The sequence below is a fragment of the Camelus ferus genome, chromosome 6, assembly GCF_009834535.1.
Source record: "Camelus ferus isolate YT-003-E chromosome 6, BCGSAC_Cfer_1.0, whole genome shotgun sequence".
Lineage (NCBI taxonomy): Eukaryota > Metazoa > Chordata > Mammalia > Artiodactyla > Camelidae > Camelus > Camelus ferus.
In genome coordinates, this window is record NC_045701.1 from 14,000,873 (window position 1) to 14,028,395 (window position 27,523).

Below are 27,523 nucleotides of genomic sequence, written 5' to 3' on the forward strand. Positions count from 1 at the left end.
TTTTAAGGATTAATTAAGTAATATGTGAAATGCATTTAGTATAGTTCCTGACCATAGTAAATGCTATATACAACTTAGTTATTATTACTGTTATTCTTAGTATTAGGAATTCTAAGAGGAGTAAACTAGAGTCTGTGTTCTCAAAGAACTTATCATCTGATGGAGAACAAAAAGAAATAAGTAAGAAAAAATGAATTATGATTGTAAAGAAATAAGATTTTTTTAAAAAACAACTCATGATTTGTATATGATGATGATGGGAGAACACCTTGAGAAGTAATCAGACATCAGTTGTCATTATTATATACAAACGATTCTTCTCTTGTGGATTAGTGTGTTTGTTCCTTCAGTAAGTATTGATGTGCGTGCCAGGGACATAGCAGTAAGGAGGGCTAAGGCCACATTCGAGGCTTATTCCAACAATGCTCTCATTGTTCAAAGGATTTAGAGACCCTCTGTGGAACTGCCTTCAAACCTATGCAAGCTGGTATCATTTTGACCAAAAATGATACTGTGAAGTCTGACTGCCCGTCTCTTCTCTGACTGTTTCTAAGCATAATTCTTTCTCAGCTCAGAGGGTGAAGATTGCCCATCACTGGGAATGTTCAGAAGAATCTACCCTGATTAACTGTGTGGCTTTCATTCCTCCAGCCAGCCAGGCCTGTCTTAACTGTTGCTTCTGTTTGATCTTCCCACTTCTCTTAGTCAAGTCCTGCTTGTCCTTTGAGACCAGAGTCATATGTCCCATCCTCAGGAGTAGCCTTTCCTGATCTCCCAGTCAGACCCTGCAGACACCACAACTTGGCTCCTGTCTTTTGTGGTTTTCATTGTCGTATTTTTAACAGTTTCTCTCTTTGAATTACTGGCTTCTTCAGTGTACTCTGAACTTCCTGCTTATTGGGACACCTCTTATTTCCCCCTGTTTTCACACAGACGCTAAGCATAGCGTCTGACCTTTCGTAGTCATTCCATCAGTGTTTGTTGAATGTGTGAATAAGCTTCAGAAATATTTGGAATGGCAACATGGATGTTTACTTTGAAGAGCATAATACTCCCTTGGATGTACAAATGTTGAAATATTTGTTTAGAAGTCAGATATTACTTTGCAGTTATTTTTATATCATCCTTTAGCATTATGTGATTCACATATGACATTAAAATTTTGAACTTCTAAGTCACACACATGGGTGTAATGTCTATTGGCAGAACTTTAAAAATCTTTATTCAGAGAGCCTTTGTGCACTTTAACTCTGCATTAATTATGAGATGATAATTAGATAAGAGAGTATTTGCTTGAAAGAAACTGATTTTAAGGGTATTGTCTTGTGAGATTATTTTTTAAACTTCTAATGTTTCCTTTGCCATACATGTGTAACTTTGGATAAACAGAAAAGCCACTTATTATTTTCCATTGTTACTCAGCTTTCTTTGATATGTATATTTTTACTTGATGAAATAGCCTAGAATATCTCAAGATGTTAGCAGTTTTAAGTCATTATCAATCAGAAATCAACCTCATCAGTTAAACTGTCCTGCCAGCTTTGTTCTTAAATTGTAAGTACATGTGAGAAGGCAATTCACAGATTAAGTGAAAAAGACATAGTATTCTTAAGAAAAGTTGAGTTAGATGATCCACGTCTAAAAGATGAAGTAGGTTCATGTGACTTGAGCATTTGCTGAGCACAGAATAGCTCCCCTCCCCGAGGCAAAGGGTAAAGGTGACAGCCTCTCCTGACACCTTTCTCTTCCTTGTCCTTTTTTCCCCACAGTCTGCACAGAAAGCACTGATAACCTCGCACAGCAGAGCACCTTCTAATACCTAAAAGTTTTCTTATACTTTTCTAAATATATATAATATACTTAAATTCCTCCGGTTTAAAATAGAGAGACCCTTGCTTCCTCCTATGGGCTACACTTAATTAAGGAGACATTTTTAGAAGCCATGAAGACTTTTTTTTTTTAACACCAACATACATAATTTTTAGCAGAAATAACATAGCTAAGTGGAGGGTGTTTCAAAATTTGATCTGCTTTGTGCTATATTTTAATCCAGGAGTGGGTGTGCCATTTCATAGACTGAGGGAATTTAGATCTAAAAGAGTTCTAGAAATCAGTTAATTACTTCACAGGAGAAGAAAGCCGAGGCCCAGAAACCATAAGGGACTTCCAGTGTTTCAGCCACTTAGGCGCCAGACAGACTAGAGCCCAAGTCTGAGGACCACTGACTTCTCTCTTTTGTGTCGTATTTTTCACAAACTCTCTCTGTAGGAATTCATTTGACCGTCTCAATTAAACCTGAGATCAAGATCTTCCCTGTACTAACGGGAGGAAAAAATTTTTTAATCTTCTAATTTCCTTTCTTTTTATAGAACAGAAAGTTTCAGGAATGTTTTTCTCTCAAGTATAAAGAATCTAGAAAATGAAATTGCTTCAGATCTTTCTAGAAGGATGTCTGTATTAGATGACCCCCAGGGTCCCTTGAGTCTGAAAACTGAGTGATATTCTGGCTTCTTTCTTTCCGAAAGGCTTTGTATTTTCCTGATACTGCATAGGGTTGACATTTTATTTAAATTAGTATATGATTTGTTCAACAAATCAAGGTTATGTTGAGCTGACATCTATATTTTATCTGTGAGTTTTGTAAAGACTCTAATCTCTGGGAAGGATTCAGAGACAGAATTTTTAATGAAAGTATGGCAAATTTTCTCTCTGACATTTTTGTATAGAACTAAAAATATCTTTGTTGGAGATTTTGCAAAAGGAAAGTGAAGCTTTCTTTTAAAACATAGTATCTCTTAAAGTAGTCACCTGAATGTTTCATAAATACTGAGGTGCACAATTTTTCACATTTTAACATCTCTAAAATTAGGATATGTCTTACAGCAGTTGACATTTGACAGTTGGGTTGTAATTTAATTGGCAATATTTTTCCTTCGTTAGTGTTACATAAAATATATCTCATAATCAGTGGCACCTTAGATATGATAAAATCAGTAGGTTTAAAACATTCATTTTGAATTACATGGAGTCAAAATATGTGCATTTATTGATAACCTTAATGTGTTGAATCTGTTTCCTCCGAGTTTCTCCTCTTGAAATTGTTTCTGTGGCTTAAGGCAACTGGTAACATAGATGGCAGGGATTTTATTATCTTGTGTTTTACATGTAGCATGTGTGCATGAGCTATGAAGGCCCCTGTGTGCTGATTCTGAGATCTTCATGGTGTTGTGTTTAAACTGACTCCAGATATAATTTATGTAACACTAAATAGTTTGAATCTCCTATCTCTTATAGAGAGGCATACATTTTATAGTTATTCCTGTGGTTCCAGACTGCGTGACACACATGAAATGCTAGATTATGGTGGATGGCCACAACCTTGATTTGTCCAATCACAGTATGATCACTCCTTAGATATCATTATGTTGATGGACGGTGGTGATGTTCTGCGCTGGTGGTCCCAGTCGGTGGTGACGCTGCGTCATAAGGTGGACGAGTGTCACCAGGCTCTCTGCCACGTAAGCAAGAGCACTGGCAGGTATTGGTATTCTCTGTGTAACCTCGTCCTGTGGAGCTGGCTTCCCAGAACTAACTCAGGAAATTGCCCAATGACAGGAGAAGCTGATAGCCTTGTATGGAGTCAGCAGTGTTCAGCTTTCTAATGCATCTGACCTGCGTTTTGTTTGTTTGCCAAAAGTCTCTGAACTCAAACTTAATCTATACCTAAATAGATTTCTTAACCGCCCTCCCCAACTTCCTGCAGATAAAAGAATTAAAAATCTGCTTACTAGCATATGTCTCCACAAACACCGTCATAATTCATGTATTCCTTTGCCTTCCTTTGCAGTTCCCATTCAGTTCTCAATTTTGAGATGAAATTGGAGGCCTTTTTTAACCCTTAGCTTAGTCCTTCTCTAACAGCTGCATTGTTAAATACTTGAAAGGTGGTTAACCAGTGGTTGTACTTTTATGGTTGCAAGCTTGTGGTAGGACTTTTAGCACTTTACTAAAAACGAACAAACCAAAAGCTGAATAATATTTAGGAAACTTATTAAAGGGAGGTTGTTTTTTCTGTCCATGATTTCTTTGGGAATGAGGAGTGACAGGAGAAAGTTGATTCTTTGCTTTATGGAGCCTTTGTGAAAAGTAGTACCTTTCACATCCCCTAGTGTGAAGAGACACTCTTCTCCCAGCTGTCTTGATGTGGTTTGAACTGATTGCTGTGATACATGTAAAGTAAATGTTCTTTTTCTTTGATGACTAGATTCGTAGAGCTAAAAGTAAAGGAGAATCTTTTATACTCTGGCTGCCTCTTTATAGAATATTGTTTTTTTCCTTCTGTGAATTAAAATCTAAATATATTTAGACATTTATGATTGATATTCATTAGTTAACTAAGAATCTAAACCACTTTGGGGACATTTAATCTTATTACAAAGTAAACCTTATTACAAAAAAAAATGCTTTTGAATCAAATAAGTTTCTTTGATGTTGATAGTAGTAGTAGTTGTCAGAGTGACATTACCATATAAACTTGCCATCTATCCACCCAATTTTACCAAAAAAAAAAAAAAAAAAAACTTAAGGGATAATTAAGTGGCAAATACAGCAAGTTTCTTTTTTTACATAGTTCACTTAAAATTATAGGAACATGGAACCCTCTTATCTTTTCTACCTGGAAAACATTTTTCTTCTTTCTGTTTCTCATGAAGTGGGCCAGATGGAGAACATATCTCCAGGACAGATCATCGATGAACCCATCCGTCCAGTCAACATTCCCAGGAAAGAAAAGGATTTCCAAGGAATGCTGGAATACAAGAAGGAAGATGAGCAAAAACTTGTTAAGAACCTGATTCTGGGCAAGTATTTTCTGCGTGAGATAAAAGGTCTTTCTGGTACATGTGTCGGTGGTGGGAAAGCTTAGTCACTCATTTATTAAATATTCAACACGGGTTTCTTTAGTTGTCATCACATACTGTGCCCATAGTGCTGCAGTAGCTTCCTGACCACATCATGCTCATCAGTCAAACAGCAGGGACACCTCTTAGGCTCCCCTGAAGCCAGGCCTTTTCAGCTCTGGTTACCTGTTAGAATAACCTGGGAAGCTTTTGAAAAGTATTGGTGTGTGTTCCCCACTGCAGACTGACTACATCAGAATGTCTAGCAGAAGGAGCCTGGCCATGTCCCTGGGTGTGTGTGTGTGTGTGCATGTGTGTGTGTTTTAATCGGTCGGGATTCTGAAGTGTAGCCACAGTTGAACATCACTACTCTGGCCATTTAAGTTCCTGAATTTCTGTTAATTCCTTACTTCCCTAGAAAGTAAGTGACTAAGTATGTCAGGAACAACAGTTTAGTGATAGGGAAGAAACAAAAGAATTAAGGAAGAGATCCCAGCAATGGAAGGAGAGGACCTGACAAAGGAAATAAGAATAGAAGAAGTATTTCAGAGCAGCATAAGGCCTTTAAGTTTAGATGTGAGCCCACTTGCTCTACAAGACATTTTAGGGGAGAGTGGGAAGTAGTCCAGGAGTGCATGCAGCCCGTAAGTTGTGAACTGGAAACGTTGCAAATCTCTCCTTTCAGCCTTTGCATAACATTCCTCCCCCAGGTGCCAGAGTGACAGCAATGTGATCAGCAGTTATCCCTGATTTAATGTTCCCAGGGTTCATGGCATTCAACTGTGTACTATATATAGGTGCAGAGGTGCTTAAGTTTCAATGTGATCTTCATTTAGCAAAAATGTTAAGGAGCTACTGGTTTTTAAGCATAGAGTTAAAACAAAGATTTATCAATTCAAGAAACATTTAGTGAGCTCCTACTATGTACTAAGCACTTTCTAGGTACTGAGTAATGAACAAAGTAAAGTCTCTATTCTCATAGAGTTTATATTCCAGTGGAGGAGGGTGGGTAGAGAAAACCAGATAAACAAATAGTGGGATGAAAAGGGTCAACACTGAAGGCAGGTGTTCTAGTTCATATAAAGTTATTAGGCTGGGCCTCTCTGATAAGGTGGCCTTTGGACAGAGACCAAAAGAAGTAACGAAGCAAGTCTTGCTGATATCTAAGGAAAGAACATTCCAGACAGAAAGTGCATATGCTTGGGGTGCGAGCATGCCTGGTGTTCAGCCAGCAGTGAGGACACCCATTTAACTGGAGCACGGTGAGCTGGGAAGGGGAACAGGGCCAGATCACACAGCTGTGGTGAGAATTTTGGATTTTATAAGTGAGTGAATTCAGAAGCTACTTAGATTTTCAGAACAAGAGTGACATGATCTGACCTGCATTTTCTTATATTCTATGACAATTCTGAACCCAGTTGTTGTGTGGAAAACTATTGGGGAGCAAGGGATGAATTAGGGAGACCAGTTTGGAAGCTCTCACTATGGTCCAGAAGACGATGGTAGCCTAGAGTAGGGTAGCTGGTAGAGAAGTGGTTGGATTCTGGATATGTTTTATGGGGAGAGCCTACAGGATTTGTTGATGGATTAGATGTGTGATATGAGAAAAGGAAAGACATCAAGGATGATGATAAGGTTTATAACCTGAGAAACTAGAAGACAGGAACTGCCATTTACTGAGATGGGACAACCCCTGGGAGAGCAGGCTCCTAGGGAATCAAGAGTTTGTTTGGGACAAACTTGTGTTGCCAAGGGAGCAGAGGGTGGGAAGGGATAGACTGGGATTTCAAAATTGTAGAATAGATAAATAAGATTATACTGTATAGCACAGGGAAATATATACAAGATCTTATGGTAGCTCACAGAGAAAAAAATGTAACAATGAATATATATATGTTCATGTATAACTGAAAAATGTGCTCTACACTGGAAAAAAAAAAGAGTTTGTTTGGGGATGGGCAGGGGTGTCAAAGGCAGTTGATACAGGAGACTGGAATTCGAAGGAGAAGTCAGGGCAGGAGATAGAAATTTGGGAGTTGTCATTTTATAGACAACTAAGATTCATATATCCCTGCATAGCTTCAAGAATTTCTCCACTTAATGAGCTATTAAAATAAGCTTTTTTTAATATGACCTATATACCCTAAATGATTGAACTCTTACATGACAACTGTGCTTTTATATCTCAAAAAGTATTCCTTATGAAGACTTTCTATGTTATATAAGACTATTTTTCCTCTTTCTTTTAGAATTGAAGCCACGTGGGGTAGCAGTCAATTTGATTCCAGGGTTACCAGCGTATATCCTGTTTATGTGCGTTCGACACGCTGACTACCTGAATGATGATCAGAAAGTAAGGTCGTTGCTAACATCAACAATTAACAGCATCAAAAAAGTATTAAAGGTCAGTTCATGTTCAACAGTAATCTCATAATGCACATTAATGATGACAGAGTCTGCACAGGGGTACTTTTCCTTCCTTACACTTGAGCACTTAGTTGCCAGTTACAGCCACTTTCCAGTCGTAACTGGTAACTGCCATTGTAGGAAACGGGCGTTCTTGGAACGTGTCTGTGTGCCTTTTTTCAAAACAGGGCTCAAGTTGAACAGTAGTCAAAATTAATTTAATATATCTGCATTTAATTGTGGAATAAATTAAGTTGCTTTATAGAAATAGTCTGCTTTGAGGTCTTACTTAGAACTAAATTAAAAATACTTAGTGAAGTTCATGTATACAGGGAATATGATGCTCTAGTTAAAATAGGTGTTAAATAAGTTCAGTACTACATAGCTCATTCATATAAAAAGAGGTCTGATAAGACATTAAAATTTCTCTTCCAGCTTTTCTTCTCATTATTCTCCAACTCACCCCATAATTTGTTTTGTTACCTAAAGTGCCTGGTTCCATGTGAGAGCAACACATGGAAGCTCAGCAGAGAGAAAGGACTTGGAAAAGGCAGCAAAATTATATAACAGAACAGAAAGCCCTACATAACCCAGTAATCACTGAGTCACATTGCATAATCGTCCTCTCAACTCTAGAGAAACAAGGAACATTATTCTTAGTTTTAACTCAGCTGTTTCTGTGAGGAGCTAAGAGAATGTGCTCCGGGTACTTTGCTGTCTGATTACCTAACTTAACGAGAGCTTTTAGGATGCGGATGAGTGAACAGTTAACATGCCTCGTGGATTCTCTCAAATCTAGGATGTCTTTTGTGAACAATTTTTTTAAATTGTGATAAAACATACACAACTAAAAATTTACTATTTAACCGTTTTTCGGTGCACAGTTTCGGCATTAAGTGCATTCATATTGGTGTGCAGCCATCACCACCATCCATCTCCACAGCTTTTTTACCTTCCCCAGGTGAAACTCTGTACCCATTAAACACACCCACCCCCCTAGCCCTTGGTTATAACTTTTGAAAAATGCTGGTTCTCAGTCCCTATTGCACAGATATTCTGTGTAGTCACATTCTACAATTACTAAAGTGGGGGAATTTCTGAAGATTTAACATTCAAAAATTGATGAATGTCTTCTGAATGTAACTCATTTAATTCTTGGTGTATTGATGCTGTATTACATTTAGATAGACTACGAGTTTTACTGCTCCTTAAGTCAACTCCTACAAAAGGCCACAAAACCAGATCATGAAGTTTTTTCCTTCTCATTTTAATTACAAGAAGGCATTTATCTAACTTGACTAATAATTGTACCAAATTGTTTAAAGATTAAAAAGGAGTAAGTTCTAGAACATAACACCCTTTTGATACCATTTAAAGTGGGTGTACATTTGTTTCACATCCCTGTTTTGAACTGAAGTGTGTTTGTCTTGCATCCCTGTTTTGATTTAGCAGAGGTTGTTTGACATGTGGCCCAGTCCTGAAGAAGAGCAAGCTCTCCACTGCTCTGCACATGACTTCCTCCACCCCGTTTCTCATTTGCTGCTCAGAATTGTGTCTTATCATCGAGAAGATTTTTAACCTAATCTGGGTTTCAGTGCTTCACAAATATTTGTGATTCCCTTTTGTGCTTTTAGTCCTTTCTGATTCCCTTCAGTAACCCTCCCCTCTGAAGTGAGTTTAGGTAAACTGTGGCTTAGTGAATTGTCTTCTGCTTAAAGGGACTGCTAAGCTAATATCTGAATGAATGGGCATCATTTTCTAACGGCAAGAAAACGGATGCTAAGCAAAGTAACAACCAACCAGTGAACCCAGTGGTTGAAATTCTTTAGCAGTGATGTAAGGCTTTACAGCTGCAATGTGATTTATTTTTATAATTGTCGGCGCCCGGCTAGCTCAGTCGGTAGAGCATGAGACTCTTATTTTTATAATTGTTGTTAATGGTAAGTGAAGGAAATGGGCCTTCTGGTATCTGTTCAGTTTTTTTCAGGCTGTTATTTCCCTAAAGAAAGAGCTAATTTAGGCTTATTCTCTCTTTCAGAAAAGAGGTGATGATTTTGAAACTGTCTCCTTCTGGCTCTCTAACACATGCCGATTTTTGCACTGTTTGAAGCAGTACAGCGGAGAAGAGGTGAGAAAACCTTGACTATAAAACCATCATGCTGTACTTTCCCTGACCTTTTAAGGAAGAGCCTTAAAGCAGAAAATGTTTAACCATTTGTTAATTTAGAAACCTGAATTCAGAGGTGACTTGGAAGTTCATAGCTTTGTTTGATGTGTATTATTTACAAAACAGTGACGTGGGGAATGACGTAGTTTCTTCCCTCCAGGAGTTTTTATTATGAGAAAGCATAGCAGAAATAAAATGAGCACTGATCAGTGAATAGTTACCAGCACTGAAACTTTTTTTAAAGATGTGAAAGCGGGCTTTTCAAGGACTAATATAGGAATATTGAGCTATTTAAAGAAATTAGTCAATTTTGGCTTGCCATAATACATTAAAGGTGATGAAGGCATGTCTCTTTAGATTGGTCCAAAAATCTGTTTTGCCTTTGCATGCAGTGATGAGCTCATCAGTTGGTGTGTTCATCAGTTGCTTTCAAAACTATGTAATTTATTAGGACTTACTATTTATTAAGGACTGCTTCATATATATCAGACAGCATTTGCTACACATTATGTTATTTAATACTTATAACATCTCTATAAGGTAGGAGTTATAACCCAGCTTTACAGGTGAGGAAACTGAAGCTCAATTAGGTTCATCCCTTTGCCCAAGTCCTCTCAGCCGTAAGGAGCTGACCTGGGATTCTGGGTCTACCCACCTCTGAGAGCCTGTGCCCCTGACCACTGCTCTCCGTGCCCCCCCCCCATCCTTTGCCTGGAGGGCAGGCAGAGAAGCTGAGCAGTAGCACTTTCTGAGCACCTGGAGACTAGGAGCAGAGGACTGTCTGGCAGATGATGGGAAATACAAATGTGAGCAAGACATGGTCCCTGAGCAGGTGGGACTGACAGACCAGAATCCCCCGGAGGGCCTGTTAACTGTCCTGTCAGTCACACTTCTAGACCATGTTGTTAAGTAGGTTGCAGGGAGGCAGATGCTTGACTGTGGGCAGAATCCATCAAGTAGGTAATTGTTCTTGTCGGGCAGTCCCTGACCAGAGTACCTGCTTAGACAGCTGACTTTCCATTTTAACAAGTACTGCCAAAAGATTCCATTCTAAGCTTGAACCGAGAATCATGTGTGGATACCATGAAATATAATACAGGGAAATTTTTTATTTATTCACCAGTCTCTGTAGAAATTGATCAGTTTTGTTTTAAGAAGATTATGTGTGCCTTTCAGGTGCAGTATTTATAAATGGACTATATATAGTAAACTGAAGTTAAGAGATTAGTACTTTAGATAATTTAGTGTTTGGCAGTGAACCAGCTGTTTCTTTATAGGTGAAAACACTCTTTAATTTTTTTTCAAATTAAGTTCCCCCATCTTGTTTTGTTGACACTGCGAGTGAAAAGGCTTAAATGCTAGACTGCCAAGTTTAGATATTATTCAAATGCTATTGAGAAGCAGAAGGGAGGACATGATGGAAACACATACACAGAATTTGAGAATGATTATCCTGGCACTTATGTGTAGCATGGATGGAAGCTCTTTGGAGAAAGGAAAAAAGAGCATGTGGATGCTGCTCAAAGTAGGAGACATTTTATTTCGTGTGTATCATTAACTCTGCATTGTGGCTCCAGGGCTTTATGAAACACAACACGTCTCGCCAGAATGAACACTGCCTCACCAATTTTGACCTGGCTGAGTACCGGCAGGTGCTAAGTGACTTGGCCATTCAGATCTACCAGCAGCTCGTGCGGGTGTTAGAGAACATCCTTCAGCCAATGATCGGTAAGGCCAGGGCATTGCTGACGTCGGGGTCTGTCCATCTCAATGCCCACCAGTAGATGACCACCAGTGGCATGTGTTTCAGAGCATGTGTTCATATGGAGAACATAAGGCAGTAGGACTCAGTCCCAAAATTAGCTGAGGAATCCCAGAATCCCAGCCATGAGTAAGTGGGCTCCATCAAAATCACTGCCTCCACATGATAGAGATGGCAATGTCTAGTTTTCCTCCCTAGTGTGTAACTTCTCTCCCTTAAGATGGGGTTATACTTTGTACCCAGCAGTAGACCTCATACCTCGTCCAGTTCTCAAAATCACGTTAAACTTTGGTCCAGAGCACTACTACACGGAGCTTCCTGGGGACTCATCTAAAACTAAGGAGGCTGGAAAGGGTTTGCACTTTGCCTGATAGGGTACAGTAACAGGGCTGGGAAGGTACCATGGCAACAAGAACAGGTCTCAGATGCTCCATGCTGAGGTGTGCATCTCATGGCCCCTGTGGAGTTGTTAAAGGCAGTGTGGTTTTAAGTAGCAGTTTCTCATTGGATGAACAACTGAGGGTGTGTGTGTGGGTGTGTTTCTACATGTGTCATTCCATGTTCCTTTCTTTATATGTGTGCACTCAGTCTGCTTGTGTATTTTTGTATCATGCTACCTATATTCCTTTGGAATGTGTAGCAGATGTGAAATAGGAATTAGGAGGCATGTGCATATTGCCGGCTGTTAATTTTGAATGCATTGAATTTTTTTTTTAATTTTAAATTACCAAACTATGTTATCTTCAGGCAAAGTATCAACAGCCTCTTAAGGCTACTCCCAGCTACCCTTTCTTCCTCATCCATGTGTTTTCCACATTTCATTTCACCTCTGTGGGCTCCTGGTATTCCATTTACACTGCAGGCCCACAGTTAACCAACTAGAAACTTAGAAGGTTGCGGAAGCCATGGGAGATGGCAATGATTTCTTCAGTTGTCCCCTGAAAGGTCATGAATTTAAAGCAACCTAGGTCAGCTAAAATGCAAGAGGTAGCACAGATGCAGAGAAGGTCAGCTTCAGCCAATTCTTTCCTACTTTTGCCTGGTTTTATTGGCTAAATGAGAAATTTACCTTTAGGTGTCACACTTTAAACCACTAGCCCCACCTCCCAGCGATTTTATGGTGACAAATGTTTTGAGTCAGTGTGAGGGTCTGTGGAAGTTGTCTTTAGCTCTAGGACATGTAACAGTGAATCGAGAACGGCCCCTGCTCTCAGGGGGCTCCCAGTCCATGGGGTAGGCATTCCAGAACCGTCCTTTGGGAGGCATAAGCCAGATGCTAGGAGAGCACAGTGGAGGGAGCAGCGTGCCCCAGATGCGGGGTCCAAGTCCTGGGAGAATAAGGGCAGCCCGAGGTCTCCCTGCTGTTCTGGGAAGCTCAGGGCAAGGAAGGGCCCAGCTCTCCAGCCCCACAGCCCTCTCCCCAGTTTTCTCCAAGAGCACCTCATGTTCTCCTGCCTTTCTTGCTACCTAATTTGTTTGCCTCTGGGGCTCAGACATTACTGGAGAATGCTTATCTTCTCCCTGACTGCTCCGTGCCTCTCTCTCAAAAGCCCTTCCTAGATACCACACATGTGTGCTATTACAAGACTGCTGCTTCATATTTTAGAAAATAGGCCATTAAGATTTGCTAATTCGATGGTAATTTTTTGCATTTAAGAATTATTCTTTTGTTAAAGTTTAAAATCTAGGAACCCTTTTATTTGAAATTCCTTTTCCCTCTATTTTGATGCTCAAATCATTTTCCTAAAGTTGAATGTGTGTGTGTGTCTGAGTCTGTGTCTGTGTGTGTATCTGTGTGTGTGTGTGTGTGCACGTGTGCGTGTGTGCATTTCCTTCCAAATCTTTTCTGACAGTTGAACTTCTCCTGCAGTGTCTGGCATGCTGGAGCATGAAACCATTCAGGGCGTGTCTGGGGTGAAGCCCACAGGACTAAGAAAGCGAACCTCTAGCATTGCTGACGAGGGCACCTACACACTGGACTCCATCCTGCGGCAGCTCAACTCCTTCCACTCGGTCATGTGTCAGCATGGCATGGACCCCGAGCTGATCAAGCAGGTGGTCAAGCAGATGTTCTACATCGTGGGGGCCATCACCCTGAACAACCTGCTCCTGCGGAAGGACATGTGCTCCTGGAGTAAAGGCATGCAGATCAGGTGAGTGAACACCAACACCTGCTTGGCCTCTTTATGCTGGCCAACTGCCCGCCAGGCGTGGAGAGTCCATGGCTTGTGTGGGGTCAGTGCACCTAAGGGCTGCCACCCCTGGCCGAGCAGCAAGGGAAGAGGACCAGATATGGAGCCACTTCCTCTTGACTGGCTGTGATTTGTGATTGCTCCTGGCTGTGCCTTTCAACTTGCTGCTTGTTAGGAACCCAGCTCCAAGTGAAGCTAACTCATTTGAGGGAGTAGAGATGGTGAAAATCACATAAAGATGACATAGCTGCTTCTCTCCTTTTGTGTGTGTTTTAATTGTACAATAACAAAATATCAAACTGTAATGAAGTTTTTTTTTCTTTTTTTGGGGGGGGTGGGAGGTAATTTGTTTAATTTATTTATTTATTTTTAGAGGAGGTACTGGGGATTGAACCCAGGACCTCGTGCATGCAAAGCATGCACTCTACTACTTGAGCTATACCCTCCCCCCGGAACTATAATGAAGATTTCTAATGTTTGATTGCACGTAATAAATTTATTTTGACAGAATATCTTTTTGCACCTATGGCCATAAGAACACGTCCACTAGATCTTTTACTAATGCTTGAAATATGCCCCTCTCTATTTTAAGAAAAGATGTGCTCAATTTTTTGTCCAGCTACTCCTCAGCATAACCTTACTAGCATGATAGAATTTTCTTTGCAAATAATTTATTTTAAAACAGCTAGAAAAATCACCAAGAGGGAAAAAGTATCTCTCCTACAAAAGCCTGTAGTTACTCAGTCTCAGAAAACCTTGGCATTCTCTTCAAATTTTCCATTCTGACTCACATCCATTGTAGATAGTGTTAAGAGGATAATGCCTCCCACTCAGGCCGTAGAATTTATTTCTCTGCAAGCTCTGTTTATACCTGTGAATCACCCCTTTGCCTGATTACTATGTCCTGACTGTGGGTCCATTTACCTCACTCTTGTTTGAGAACAACTGTCACTTGCTTGACCACCTTTTGAAACCTTAGCATCTGTGTAGTTTCTGTGTCTCTCTCCATATTTGGGGTCTTGGTCTCTTCCCACGGCCCTCACATGCCCTTCTTGCCTCTCATCCCTAAGGTTCTTCAGGCCCCTGCCTCCATCACCCAGGCTCTTCCCCAAAGAAGGCCAGAGCGCAGGGTCTTTGTGAGAATCTTGCTATTCAGTCCAGGAGCTTGTAGTTTGATGACATTCAGTAAATTTGCACTCACCCCCCTTCTTTTTGGCATAGGTACAATGTCAGTCAGCTAGAAGAGTGGCTGCGTGACAAGAATCTGATGAACAGTGGAGCTAAGGAAACCCTGGAACCTCTCATTCAGGCTGCTCAGCTTTTGCAAGTGAAAAAGAAAACAGATGATGATGCAGAAGCCATTTGTTCCATGTGCAATGCTCTAACTACTGCCCAGGTAAAGCACCTTTCCCTCTTCTGGAATGACTTAACATTCATCACAGGTGATTTTTAGGGAACTAAAGAAGGCATCTAGCTATTGCCCTTGTCTCTGAGCTGACTTCATGCGTGTCAGAGATACACTACAGATCTTGAAGAAAGATTTTACCAGAAAGTAGATTTCAGTATTAGTTCACAGTCATCCACAGTTAACATTCATTAAATAGTTATCCATGCTTTCCAGCATCCTGTGTAATGTTCCAGACACTAAGATAAAACCACTACAAAACAGACCCTGTTTCACAGGGTGTACATTCTATGCATTCTGTGGAGCTTGTACTCCATAAGAGAATTTTCCGTATTAGTTGAGAATTGAATGATTCTTTAGACTTTTCTACTTTAAGAAAGATAATTCTTTAAAAAAAAAAATGAAATATAGTTGATGTATAATATGATGTTAATTTTGGATATATTGCACAGTGATTTGACATTTGAGTACATTGTGAAATGATAACCACAGTAAGTCTAGCAACCATCTGTCCCCATACAGTTATTGCAGTATTATTAACTGTATTCCTTATGTTGTAGACATATGCCCATGCTTCATTTATTTTATAACTGAAGTTTGTACCTCCTAATCCCCTTCACCTGCTTCACACACTTCATGCCCCTCCCCTCTAGCAACCACCCATTTGTTCTCTGTATCTGTGAGTCTGTTGTCATTTTTTTTTGTTTCTTTCTTTGTTTTGTTTTTTGGATTCCACACATAAGTGAGATATTGCAGTATTTATCTTTGTATGACATTTCACTTAGCATATTGTCTGCAAGGCCCATTCATGTTGCAAATGGCAGGATTTCATTCCTTTTTGTGGCTAAGTAATATTCCTCTGTGTGTGCGTGTGCGCACATGCACGCATGCACACACACACGTACCAATCTTCTTTATCCATTTATCTATCAGTAGACACTTAGATTGCTTCCATATCTGGGCCTTTTGTAAATAATGCTTTAATGAACAGAAGGGTGCATATATCTTTTCAAATTAGTGTTTTTGTTTTCCATACTGGTTGCGCCAATTTACAATCCCACTAACAGTATACGAGGGGCTCCCTTTTCACCAAATCTTCACCAACACTTACTGTTTGTTGTCTTTTTGATGATAGCCATTCTGACCAGTGTGAAGTGATACCTCATTATGGTTTTGACTTGGATTTTTCTGGTCGTTAGTGATGCTGAGCCATGAAAAATGTGCCTGTTGGCCATCTGTATGTCTTCTTTGGAAAAATGTCTTTTCAGGTCCTCCGCCCATTTTTTAATCAAGTCATTTGTTTTTATGATTTGAGTTGTAAGAGTTCTTTGTATATTTTAGATATTGACCCCTTATTAGATATATCGCTTGCAAATATGTTGTTCCATTTCATTTTGTTGATAATTTCTTTCACTGGGCAAAAGCTTTTTAGTTTGATGTGGTTCTATTTGTTTATTTTTGCTTTTGCTTCCCTTGCCTGAGGAGATAGATCCAAAAAAATATTGCTAAGACCAATGTCAAGAATGTACTGCCTGTGTTTTCTTTTAAGAGATTAAGGTCTTACATTTAAGTCTTTAATCCATTTTGAGTTTATTTTTCTAAGTGGTGTGAGAAAATAGTTTGATTCTTTTGCATGTAGCTGTCCAGTTTTTGCAATACCATTTGTTGAAGAGACTGTCTTTTCCATGTTGTATATTCTTGCCTCATTATTGTAGATTAATTGACCATGAAAGAGTCTTTTTTTTCTGGGCTGTCTTTTCTATTCCATTGATCTATGTGTCAGGTTTTGTGCAAGTACCATACTGTTTTGATTACTGTAGCTTTGTACTATAGTTTGAAATCAGGGCGTATGATACCTCTAACTTCGTACTTCTTTCTCAAAATTGCTTTGGCTAATGAGTGTCTTTTGGGTTTCCATACAAATTTTAGAATTATTTGTTTTGTTCTGTGAAGAATGCCTTTGGTATTCTGATAGAGATTGCATTGAATATGGTAATTGCCTTGGGTAGTATGTTTATTTTAACCATATTAATTCTTCCAATTTATGAGCCTGATATCTTTCATCTTGTTTGTATCATCTTCAGTTTCTTTGATCAGTGTCTCTTCCAAATACAGGTCTTTCACTTCTTTGGTTAGAGTTATTTCTAGGTATTTTATTCTTTTTGACACAGTTGTAAATGGGATTATGTTCGTAATTTCTCTGATAGTTTATTATTAATGTATAGAAATACACCAGTGGTCTGTATATTAATTTTTTATCCTGCAACTTTGCTGAATTCCTTTATTAGTTCTAATAGTCTTTTGGTGGCATCTTAAGGATTTCTGTGTATAGTATTGTGTCATCTGCAGACAGTGAGTTTTACTTCTTCCTTTTTGATTTGGATTCTTCTCACTTTTTTTTTCTTGTCTAATCTCTGCGGCTAATATTTTCAATATCATTTTGAATAAAAGTGGCAAGAGTGGGCATCCTTGTCTTGTTTCTAATCTTAGAGGAAATGCTTTCAGCTTTTCATTGTTGATTATGATGTTGTCTGTGGGTTTGTCATATAAGGCCTTTACTATGTTGAGGTATATTCCCTCTGTACGCATTTTGTTGAGAGTTTTTATCATAAATGGATATTGAATTTTCTCAAAAACTTTTCTACATCTATTGAGATGATCATACGATTTTTATTCTTCACTTTGTTAATGTGGTGTATCATACTGATTGATTTGTGAATGGTTAAACATACTTGGATCCCTGGGATAAATCTCTCGTGATTATGGTGTGTGATCCTTTTAATGTACAATTGAATTCAGTTTGCAGATATTTTGTTGAGGATTTCTGCAACTATGTTCATCAGTGATGTTGGCCTGTACTCTTTTTTGTGGTGACTTTGTCTGGTTTTGGTATCAGGAAGATGCTGGGCTTGTTGAATGAGTTTGGAAGTGTTCCTTCCTCTTCAATTCTTTTGGAACAGATTGAGGAGATAGATTTAGGTGTTAACTCTTACGTTTGGTAGAAATAATCTGTGAAGCCATCTAATCCTAAATTTTTGTTTGTTGGTAGTTTTTTGATTACTGATTTAATTTAATTACTGGTAATTGGTCTGCTCCTATTTTCTATTTCTTCCTGATTCAGTCTTGACAGATTGTACAGTTCTAGGAATTTGTCCATTTCTTCCTGGTTGTCCATTTTGTTGGTATATAATTATTCATAGTAATCTCATGGTTTTTTTGTGTAGTGTCAGTTGTAACATCTCTTTCATTTCTGATTTTGTTTATTTAGGCCCTTTCTCTTTTTGTCTTGAGTCTCACTAATAGTTCATCAATTTTGTTTATCTTTTCAAAGGATCATCTCTTACTTTCATTGACTTGTTTCAGGTTTTGGGTTTTGGTTTTTTTTTTTTTTTTTTTTTTTTTTTTTGTAGTCTCTATTTCATTTATTTCCACTCTGATCTTTTTTTTTCCCTCCTAGTAACATTGGATTTTGTTTGTTCTTTCTCTGGTTCCTTTAGGTAAAAGGTTTAATTGTTTATTTGAAATTTTTCTTGTTTTCCAAAGTAGGCTTGTATTGCTACAAACTTCCCTCTTAGAACTGCTTTTGCTGTATTCCATAGATCTTGATCAATGTGTTTCCATTTTTATTTGTCTTTGGGTATTTTTTAAATCTTTCTTTGATTTGACTCATTGGTTGTTCAGTGGCATATTTTTTAGCCTCCACATGTTTGTGTTTTTTCAAGTTTTTTTTCTTATAGTTTACTTCTAGTCTTACAGCATTGTGACTGGAAAAGGTGCTTGATATGATTTCAGTCTTCTTAAATTTATTGAGACTTGCTTTGTGGCATAACATGTGACCTATCCTGGAGAATTTCCCATGTGCATTTGAAAATAATATATATTCTGCTGAATTTGAATGGAATGTTTTATATATATGTGTGTGTGTGTGTGTAGTGTATGTATATGTGTGTGTATTCCACCATTTGATCTAATGTGTCATTTAAGGCCAGTGTTTCCTTATTGGTTTTCTGTTTGGATGATCTGCCCATTAGTGTAAATAGGGTGTTAAAGTCTCCTACTTTTATTGTGTAACTGTCAGTTTCTGCCTTTATGTCTGTTAATATTTGCTTTATGTATTCATGTGATCCTATGTTGAGTGTATATGTATTTATAATTGTTATATCTTCTTGCTGAGTTGATCCCTTTGTCATTATGTAATGTCTTTTTTGTCTCTTGTTACAGTCTTTGTTTTAAAGTCTATTTTGATAAAGTCTTACTGATATAGGTATTATATATCTTACTGATATGTTTGCTACCCCAGCTTTTTTTTAATTTGCATGGAATACAAGGCATATGCATAAACATGCCCACTTTCCTTTTGCCCAGTTAGTTCTGTGCTGACTCTTGGATTTTTTAATGTTCATCACTTATCTCAAAACATAGAAATCTTACATAGATCATACACAGAATATGTATAGAAAGTGACTAGCTGAATACTCAGCTGTTGCCACTTTGAGAGGGTAGGAGTGGGGGTACTGTCACTTTTCATGCTTTTTCAAATTTATACTGCTTCTTAAAATGTATATTACATTAATACATTCTTATTGTAAAAATTTGAATAATAAAGGTAAATGGCCTTCAGACCAGCTCCCTCTCCTCTCTTGCCCTAACCAAGCCCTGAGTAGAACTGTATGCGGAGATCCTTTTAGTTTTCCAGATTATAGTACCCAGCATATATTTGATAATATGCTAAAAACTTTCATCATGTTATTTCTCACAGATTGTCAAAGTGTTGAATTTGTATACTCCAGTTAATGAATTTGAAGAAAGAGTCTCTGTATCATTTATTCGTACTATACAGGTAAGGTCCCCCGGGCATATAATTTTATCTTGTTTTTATAGAGTATTAACTTTTTTGATAACACCTTATTGGAAAAATGAAGTGATTTTAAAACAAATGTAAACATTTTCATTAGTTGGTAATTCTTTGGTAGAATTTTGGCAAAAAAAAAAACTTTATAGATTCATAAAATTGATGCTTTTTTTTGTTTTTCTTTTTTAATCTTCTCAGATGCGTTTACGAGACAGGAAAGACTCCCCTCAGCTGCTCATGGATGCTAAACACATCTTTCCTGTCACCTTTCCTTTTAACCCATCCTCCCTCGCGCTAGAAACCATCCAGATTCCAGCCAGCCTGGGCCTGGGATTCATATCACGGGTCTGAAAATGATATCACGGCAAACATTGACAATGCATTTCTTGCCTGAAATAAGAACCCGTTATTTCAAGTGAGCTACTGAAAACACATTTTTAAAGAGATAGTACTGATCATCTCCCAAACAAGGGGTTATTGACTGGAAATCTCCCTGGAATACTTTCCATCACCGTGGAAAGGAAGATAGGCTCCTTCGTGTTGTGTTACCTTTATAACAACACTCATCCTTGGTCAGTTAGGTATCCGCAGTTGAATGACAGAAGGAAGGAAAAAAATGTGTCTTCAGCTGACAGCATTTATTTTAAATACTTACCACGGCATCTGAATGATATAAAAAAAAACACATAAATTCCAAATATGAGCTGTTGTTAGGAAGGCACCAACAAGGAACCTCCCGTGCACTAACCAGAAGAACTGAAAGGAAAAATTACCATTGAGTACATACCGTGTCATTTTAGGAATCAGTTATGTTGATACTGTCAAAGAGGAACAAAGAAATAAACTGGCAATATGTAAAGTAAATGGTCCAGTAGCTCCCTTCTATGTGTCACTATGATGTAGAGATATTAAGAGAATGTTGGTTTGCTATAGCGCATGGAAGTCTGTCTATACCGTAGTTTACTGAGCATTTCAAATTGCTGCTACATACTACGTTCTTTAAAATGTAAGTGGTATTCATATTAGACACTACAATGATAAGCTTCTCTTTTATCAACTCTGTTTACAGTTCAATCAGATCACAGTTTTAACTGGATTATGTGCACATATCTACAGATCCACCTGCACGAGTGGCAGACACTGGGCAGTCACGAGGTAACATGACAGAAGTTGACATTTAGGGCTAGGATTATGCAGGGTGGCTATTGCTGATGTCATTTATTCGGAATGTGTTACATTGATGTGCTCATTAATTTTCCCTGGTGGGTATCACATCAGGGTTCTGTGTTCTGTGACATGACTGATTTTTAGTTACCAGATCTGATTCCTGCAGTGTATATCTTCAACCTTGACAGGGTTTCTTTCTTCTTAATTTATTAAGAATTAATCTCAGTCACTATCTAGAGAGGATTATCAGAGTTTTCATGATTTAGGTCTTATTTTATAAATTATGCAAAAGAAAAGTATATCGTAAGTAATTATGATTCAGTTTTTTTTAGGCTTTATAACTTCTATAAATGTCCTCAGTACCACTAGATACTTTAAAGAGCATCATATTAGAAATACTGTAAGACCTATACAAAAATATAAGAAGATTGCTGAATTTTACAGAGGATTTGGTTTATTAAGACCCAGATTCTGTAAGTTTTCATCCTGAAATCCCAGTTAAACACATTCTCCATTTTTCCTACAAATCTTATTCAATAAGTGTTTCAGGTTGTGCTAAAGCAAATTCTTAGCTTTCATTAGAAACTCTGGTTCTGAATTACAATCATAGATTTATATAACTTAACTGTTAGTTGATCTACAAAAATGACATCTTATTAAAATACGTGCAATATTATTAATGGAAGTAGAACATTTTCAAATCAGTGATAAAGATTGTTATTAAAAGATAAATACTGTCTGTTAACTTATTTGGGCCTCAGATTCCTCATTTATATAAGGAGTGTTAGCTATTTCTTAAGGTCCCTTCCACATCTAAAGTTCTCTCCCCTCAATACTTGGACCGTAGAGAAACGAGCTGCAGTTACTCAGTCAGGTTATCCCCTGGTGGAAAGACTGGTGTTTGGTGCCTGTTAATTCTGACAGATTAGTAAAATGTAAAATCACAGGTTTGTGTAGCTATAATATTTCTTAAATGTACATTTCCTTACATGCTTTTAGAAAGTTAATTAGTTTAGGTAATTTTTACTGAATCGTGAACTGCTCTATTCAGGTCAGATACATTTATTCATTTGTAAAACAACCAAAACCACTACTAATTCCATCAGATTCTCTCAGTTTTCCCTGGTTGTCCATGTGGTTTTCAGTGAACAATGAACTGTTGAAAACATTTGGTTAGTACTGAATGCATCAGAGTCTAAGAGCTTAGATGGGACTTGGGTGGGAGAGAAGCCCCAAAAATGCCACCGTGCTTGCAGGCGCTGCCCCTCAGCCCTAGAAATCCTCCCAGGCCCTCTCCCAGCTCGGCCCTCGGCAGCATGTTCTTGCACACTCTGAGTCTTGGCGGGTCTTCAAGGTCACACTTCAGCTTCTGCTGCCATTGCAGCCCCCTTATCTTTCCCCCAGACAGCTCGTGTCCTGAAGTGTGTCTCGTCTGGGTCTTTCTCTCCCTCCTGTCACCCATCTTTCTGCTGCAAAGTGCTGGAGCCTCTGTTCCACTCCTGGGCCAGAGTCTGCTGTCTCGGGGATGGCCACACAAAAGATTATTTTTTGTGGTATTTCAGGGCTCACGCCAGCTTCCCCAAGGCCCACCCAGAACCCCAGGTGGGGATCTGAATTAATTTCTCTTAGTGGCCCGAAGATCTTTGGTCATAACAAAAATACCTTACAACCAGGGAACCCCAAGTCCTGGAAAGTCACTCTGTGTACTACTTTCTTGCGAATGCAAGATATACTGCTGACTGTGGGTATCTTTTGGCCACTTGGAGGACTGCTCACCCTTCCATCTGTCCATCCACACTTTCTCACCCAGCTTCAAACACATCTCCACCAGCCCTCCAGTCCATCCACCACCCATTTATCTGTTCACTCTTCCCCTTCCCTCAAGCAAACCATGTATCCCATCACCTGTCTACTCACCTGCTCTGACTGCATTGAAGGCAGTGGATGGAGTTAGTCCTCAGCTGCCCTGTTGGCCTGCCAGGCCAATCTTTGCACAGGTTCTTGTCACTCTTACTTCTCCGCAGTACAGCCTTTAGCATTATCACTGATTTGCTTTTTCATAATTCCTCTTTGACACCCAATAGGAATTCAAAGAAAGATCTTGAAAAAACAACGGTTCATTGTCTCAATAGCCCCTTCTCAGCAGTCTCCTCCCCACTCACCTTACAGAGATTCAGCTCACACCTTGGAAAGCGAAGCTGAAAAATTAGAAGTTTTCCTTCTTGTAGCTTTTCTTAGGTTAAGGCATTGCTTTGCCTGAGAGTAACTATAATGAACGAGGAAGGTGAATGTGGGGTAAAATCCATGAAGTATAGCTTCATGATTCCTTTCGAAGTTTTAAAAATTCCCCATGTACCTGACACTTTCATCAACTGCATATATATATTGCATATAAATATATATTCCAAAGCCAACTGATAGGAGATGTGGGGACTGGGGTCAGTTTGCATCATTTGCTTTTTTTATTTGCTTCATTACAATGGATAATTGAGAGTTGCCTCTTTCTGGGTGAGTAATGTATAATACAGATCAAGTCTTTTAATAACAATGGCAGGGGCTATGAAAATATTTTATTCTATTAGAATTTCAGTATAGTGATTGTTGTGAGAAATTGGTTTCCTGGTAACTCTAGGTAAAGGGGCACCTGCCACCACCCTGCGATGTCCTCACAGGCTCTCTCTGACACACACACACACACACACTGCAGTATGTGGAGTTCCCCAGAGGCATAATCAAGGACTCTCTGCGTAAGTTCAACTATTTGGAATAAAACAGAAAGCAAAACTTCATGTGTGGCCCTTCAGTTCTGGTGAAAGGTAGTGTAGAAACAGTACCGTGTGTCAGGCTCTGCTTTACTTCAATGTGCTTTCTCTGTGTGACCCAATGTGTCCTCACAGCAGCCCCAGAAGGTAAGAAGGGGAGCTACTGCCATTCTTTGCTGATGATAACTTGCGAGAGAGAGAGGTCAGCGCCTTGCCTAAGGTCACTCGGCCCTCCAGCTGTGCAGTTGTACCACATGCAGCAGTGGCAGCGAAGGCACATGGGGACAGGAGACTTTAAAAAGTCGTGAGGTTCCATTCTCTGCTTCCTGGTACCCATGCGGTGCCCTGACTCAGCAAGAGATGCTCTGTTTCCTTATCAGAGTTGGCAACTGGCAGGTGGAAGCTCTAAGTGCCGAGCACCGAGTTCTTGGAGCTAACGAGATGGGGCGCCTAGTGGTTTCCTTTCTGTGGTAGTTACCTGCTGTAACTAGGTTTGACGGCCGCTCCCCACCCCCCACCGCCCCGGAGGGTGCAATACTCTGGGTTTTGGTCATTAAGCAACAGCACGCAGTCCCAGCCTGACAGGAAGCCTGAAAGCCTCCCAAGAGTTAAAAAGAAGGTCACTCTCAACACGCAGCCCTCAGAGTCCCCGTCAGAGCCCCCAGGTGGGCTGGGCAGCCTGCAGGGAAGCTGCAGCCGCGGGCCGAGCCCCTGGGTCCCCTCTGAGGGCCGTCCTCTCTGGCGGGCAGGCGCATGCCAGTCAGTCAGTGTGTGTGAACATGACCGTGTGTGCATGCTGCTGGTGCTGCCTTTGGAGCCAGATGTGCTGTGTGCCCGTGCGCAGAGGGGCTCTGTGTGTAGATAAGTGCTTTGTGATTTCTTCTCAGGCTGCGCTGTGGGGGCCGCCTTAACCCCTGCTCCCTTTCCTCCTAGTGCTGCCTTAAGTTCTCTGGAACTTCTCCTCTGTGAAGGGGATGTCCTGCCTGGAAAGGCTATCTTGCCCAGTTTCTCAAGGTGTTGTGAGGGTTTGGGTGGGTGCAGCCTCCTTTCTTCCTTTATTCCCTTTCCCCGTGACCCCAGCAGCCGCCCCGGCCCTTCCTGTTACTTCTCCTTCCTTTCTTTTCCCTTATTTCCAAACAGGTATGAGAGAGAACTCTGAGGCAGCAACAATCTCAGAGCCAGTGAAATGTGGGCTTAGAGAGTGTTCTTGAGTTTGGGGGCTCTGTCACAAATAAGCAAATGAACATGTGGGAAAATGCAGGATAAGTTAGATTCTTGGTAATACTTAAATGGCTTGCTTTCCGCCGACCTTTTCTTTGTGAAGCTAAAGGGTACAACTGTAAAACCTTTCACGGACATTAGTTAAAAAAAATTTTTTTAAGAACCTTTTGCTACATAAAAGATAGAGTAAAATCAAGAAAGAGTGCTAGAAAGTCTAATCCACTGTATTACCCTAAATTAAATCAACCTGAAGCTACAGGTAGTTTTCTCAATAGATCAGGAACTTAAAAGCACTATGTAAAATAGCTGCCAAAATGCATTTTATACATTTTTTTATTTTATAATTTGGTCCAGCTGAAATGTTCATGAGCTCAATTTAATGGGTGTTATTAGATTCATAAAATGCCTGAAAATGACTAACAGATTGTTAGTACTGTATTGTTGCGTGAAGTACTTGAAAGAAAAATGTTTTTTGCATTGAAACTGGTGTGTATAATTCAATGCTTAGTAGGTCAGTTCACCTGCAAGCATTTTTCAGAGTCAGTAGTTTCAAATATCTTATTGTTACTATATTTTTTAAAGTTTTAGCTTACATTTCAGGCTCTTTACATCACTTGAGCCATTTAATTGTTTCCAACAAATGGTGAGTTTTTCCTTTAAATGTGGATACATGTGTTATAATTTATGATTCCTAGTTATGTATTTTTGTGGAAGCCTAGAGTAATGTTACCTTTCTTGTGTCCTTGGAAAATTTAAATTGCTCTAACAATGTTGCACAGAAATGAGCTTATGACATATAGTGTATTGTATTTTACTTACTAACTTTAATTGTTAATTTACTGTGAAATGGATATGCCTTTTAACTACCATGATATTGAACATTACAGTTTTTCAAATATTTTTCCTTGTTGGATATGGAAAAGGAATTCTGCTTTGACCTACATAGAAAAACATGATATAGTTAATCTTTGAGAAGTCCTTAGGTAAAATATTCATCTATTAGAAAGGAAGAAAAAGTCTTGAGAAGTGAAAAGCATTATCAACAAACACTAGTTTTGAACTGAACCCACCCCAGCATATCTCACATGGAATTTTTAAAAGTAAGTTAATAATTCAACAAAAGCCTTTGAAACATGGATTTTCAATAGATATCCCCTAGTGCTAAGATGAAAACCAAAACAATATCAGATTGACATTTACGCTCTAAATTTGTAGTTGTCTAATGTTGTACTTAGTAAATGTGCATCATTAATTCTGTATTCTCCTAGCTATTACAGAAAACTGTTCAAATAAAGATATGGCTATAAAGGATTTTTGTTAGTGTCTTATAAATAAACCCACAGCATATACACCAACACAGATCGTGTTTTGAGCTATAAAACACAACTTTAAAAATTTTTTTAAAAATAGAAATCATATAATGTATGCTCTCAGATGACAATAGAATTAAAATAGTAGAACTAGAAATCAATGATAGAAAAATAGCTGGAAAATCCCAAAATACTTGGAGATTAAACAACACACTTTTAATTAATGCATGGGTTGAAGAAGAAATCTCTAGAGAAATTGTAAAATATTTTGAACTAAATATAAATGAAAGTGCAACTTATCAAAATTTGTGGGATGCAATGAAAGCAGTACTTACAGGGAAATTTATAGCACTAAATGCATACAATAGGGAGAAAAAAGAATGGCTTAAAATCAGTCATCTAAGAAACTAAAAAGGGAAGAGACAATTAAATGTGAAGTAAGCAAAAGAAAAGAAATAAATATTAGAGCAGAAATCAATGAAATTGAGGACAGGAACTTAATAGAGGAAACCAAAAGCTGGTTCTTTGAAAAGATCAATAAACTTGATAAGCCTCTAGCTAGGCTAACTAAGAAAAAGAGAATGTGGAATCAAAAAAATAATACAAATGAATCTATACACAAAAACAGAAACAGACTCACAGACATAGGGAAAAAACCTCTGTTTACCAAAGAGGGAAGGGATTGGGGGAGGGATAAATTAGGAGTTTGGGTTTAACAGATACAAACTACCACACATAAAATAGATAAGAACAAGGATTTACTATATAGCACAGGGAAATATAGTCAATATCTTGTAACAAAGTATAATGGAAAATAATCTGAAAAAGTTTATATAACTGAATCACTTTGCTGTATACCTGAAACTAACACAATATTGTAAATCAACTGTACTTCAATTAAAAAACAACAGCAACAACTGGGATTCTGACATTCTTGCCTGGAGCTGCTCCCATCATCCTCCTCTCCCCAAACTGTCAATATTCTATTCTCAGTTAGTAGCAGAACTAGGTAGAGAATCAGCAAGAATATAGAAGACTTGAAAACAATATCAACCACCTTGATCTAAACTGACATTTATAGAACACTTTACCTACGTTCTTTTCAAGTGCGCACAGATCATTCTTCAGGATAAATCATATGCAAGACAATGGAACAAGTCTTAAAGTGCATTTAAAAGTACTGAAACCACATAAAGAATGTTCTCTGACCACAAGAGAATGGAATCAAATTAGAAATCAACTGAGAAATTCTCAAAATCTGCAAATATTTGGAAATTAAATATGACACTTCTAAATAACAAAGAAGAAATCACGAAGGAAATTACAAAATATTTTGAACTGAAAGAAAACAAAAATGCAACAAAGTTCATGGGATGTAGCC

At 38.7% G+C, this 27,523-nt stretch overlaps 1 protein-coding gene across 11 annotated transcripts in view; it reads left to right on the forward strand.

Annotated features, from left to right (window-relative positions):
* MYO5A (myosin VA) overlaps positions 1–26,143 on the forward strand; it is a 173,762-nt gene extending 147,619 nt beyond the window's left edge. For 5 of the 11 annotated variants that reach the window (XM_032481161.1, XM_032481162.1, XM_032481166.1 and 2 more), the window contains 8 exons: positions 4,713–4,859; positions 7,148–7,302; positions 9,343–9,432; positions 11,049–11,199; positions 13,104–13,386; positions 14,647–14,821; positions 19,590–19,670; positions 19,881–26,143. In XM_032481161.1, the coding sequence (XP_032337052.1) occupies positions 4,713–4,859; positions 7,148–7,302; positions 9,343–9,432; positions 11,049–11,199; positions 13,104–13,386; positions 14,647–14,821; positions 19,590–19,670; positions 19,881–20,033 (1,235 nt within the window). In that variant the 3' untranslated portion in view covers positions 20,034–26,143. Of the gene's footprint in view, positions 1–3,294; positions 3,539–4,712; positions 4,860–7,147; positions 7,303–9,342; positions 9,433–11,048; positions 11,200–13,103; positions 13,387–14,646; positions 14,822–19,589; positions 19,671–19,880 lie in introns of those variants that run through there. The other 6 variants (XM_032481163.1, XM_032481164.1, XM_032481167.1 and 3 more) reach the window with 4 other exon arrangements.
* The last annotated feature ends 1,380 nt before the right edge of the window (positions 26,144–27,523 follow it).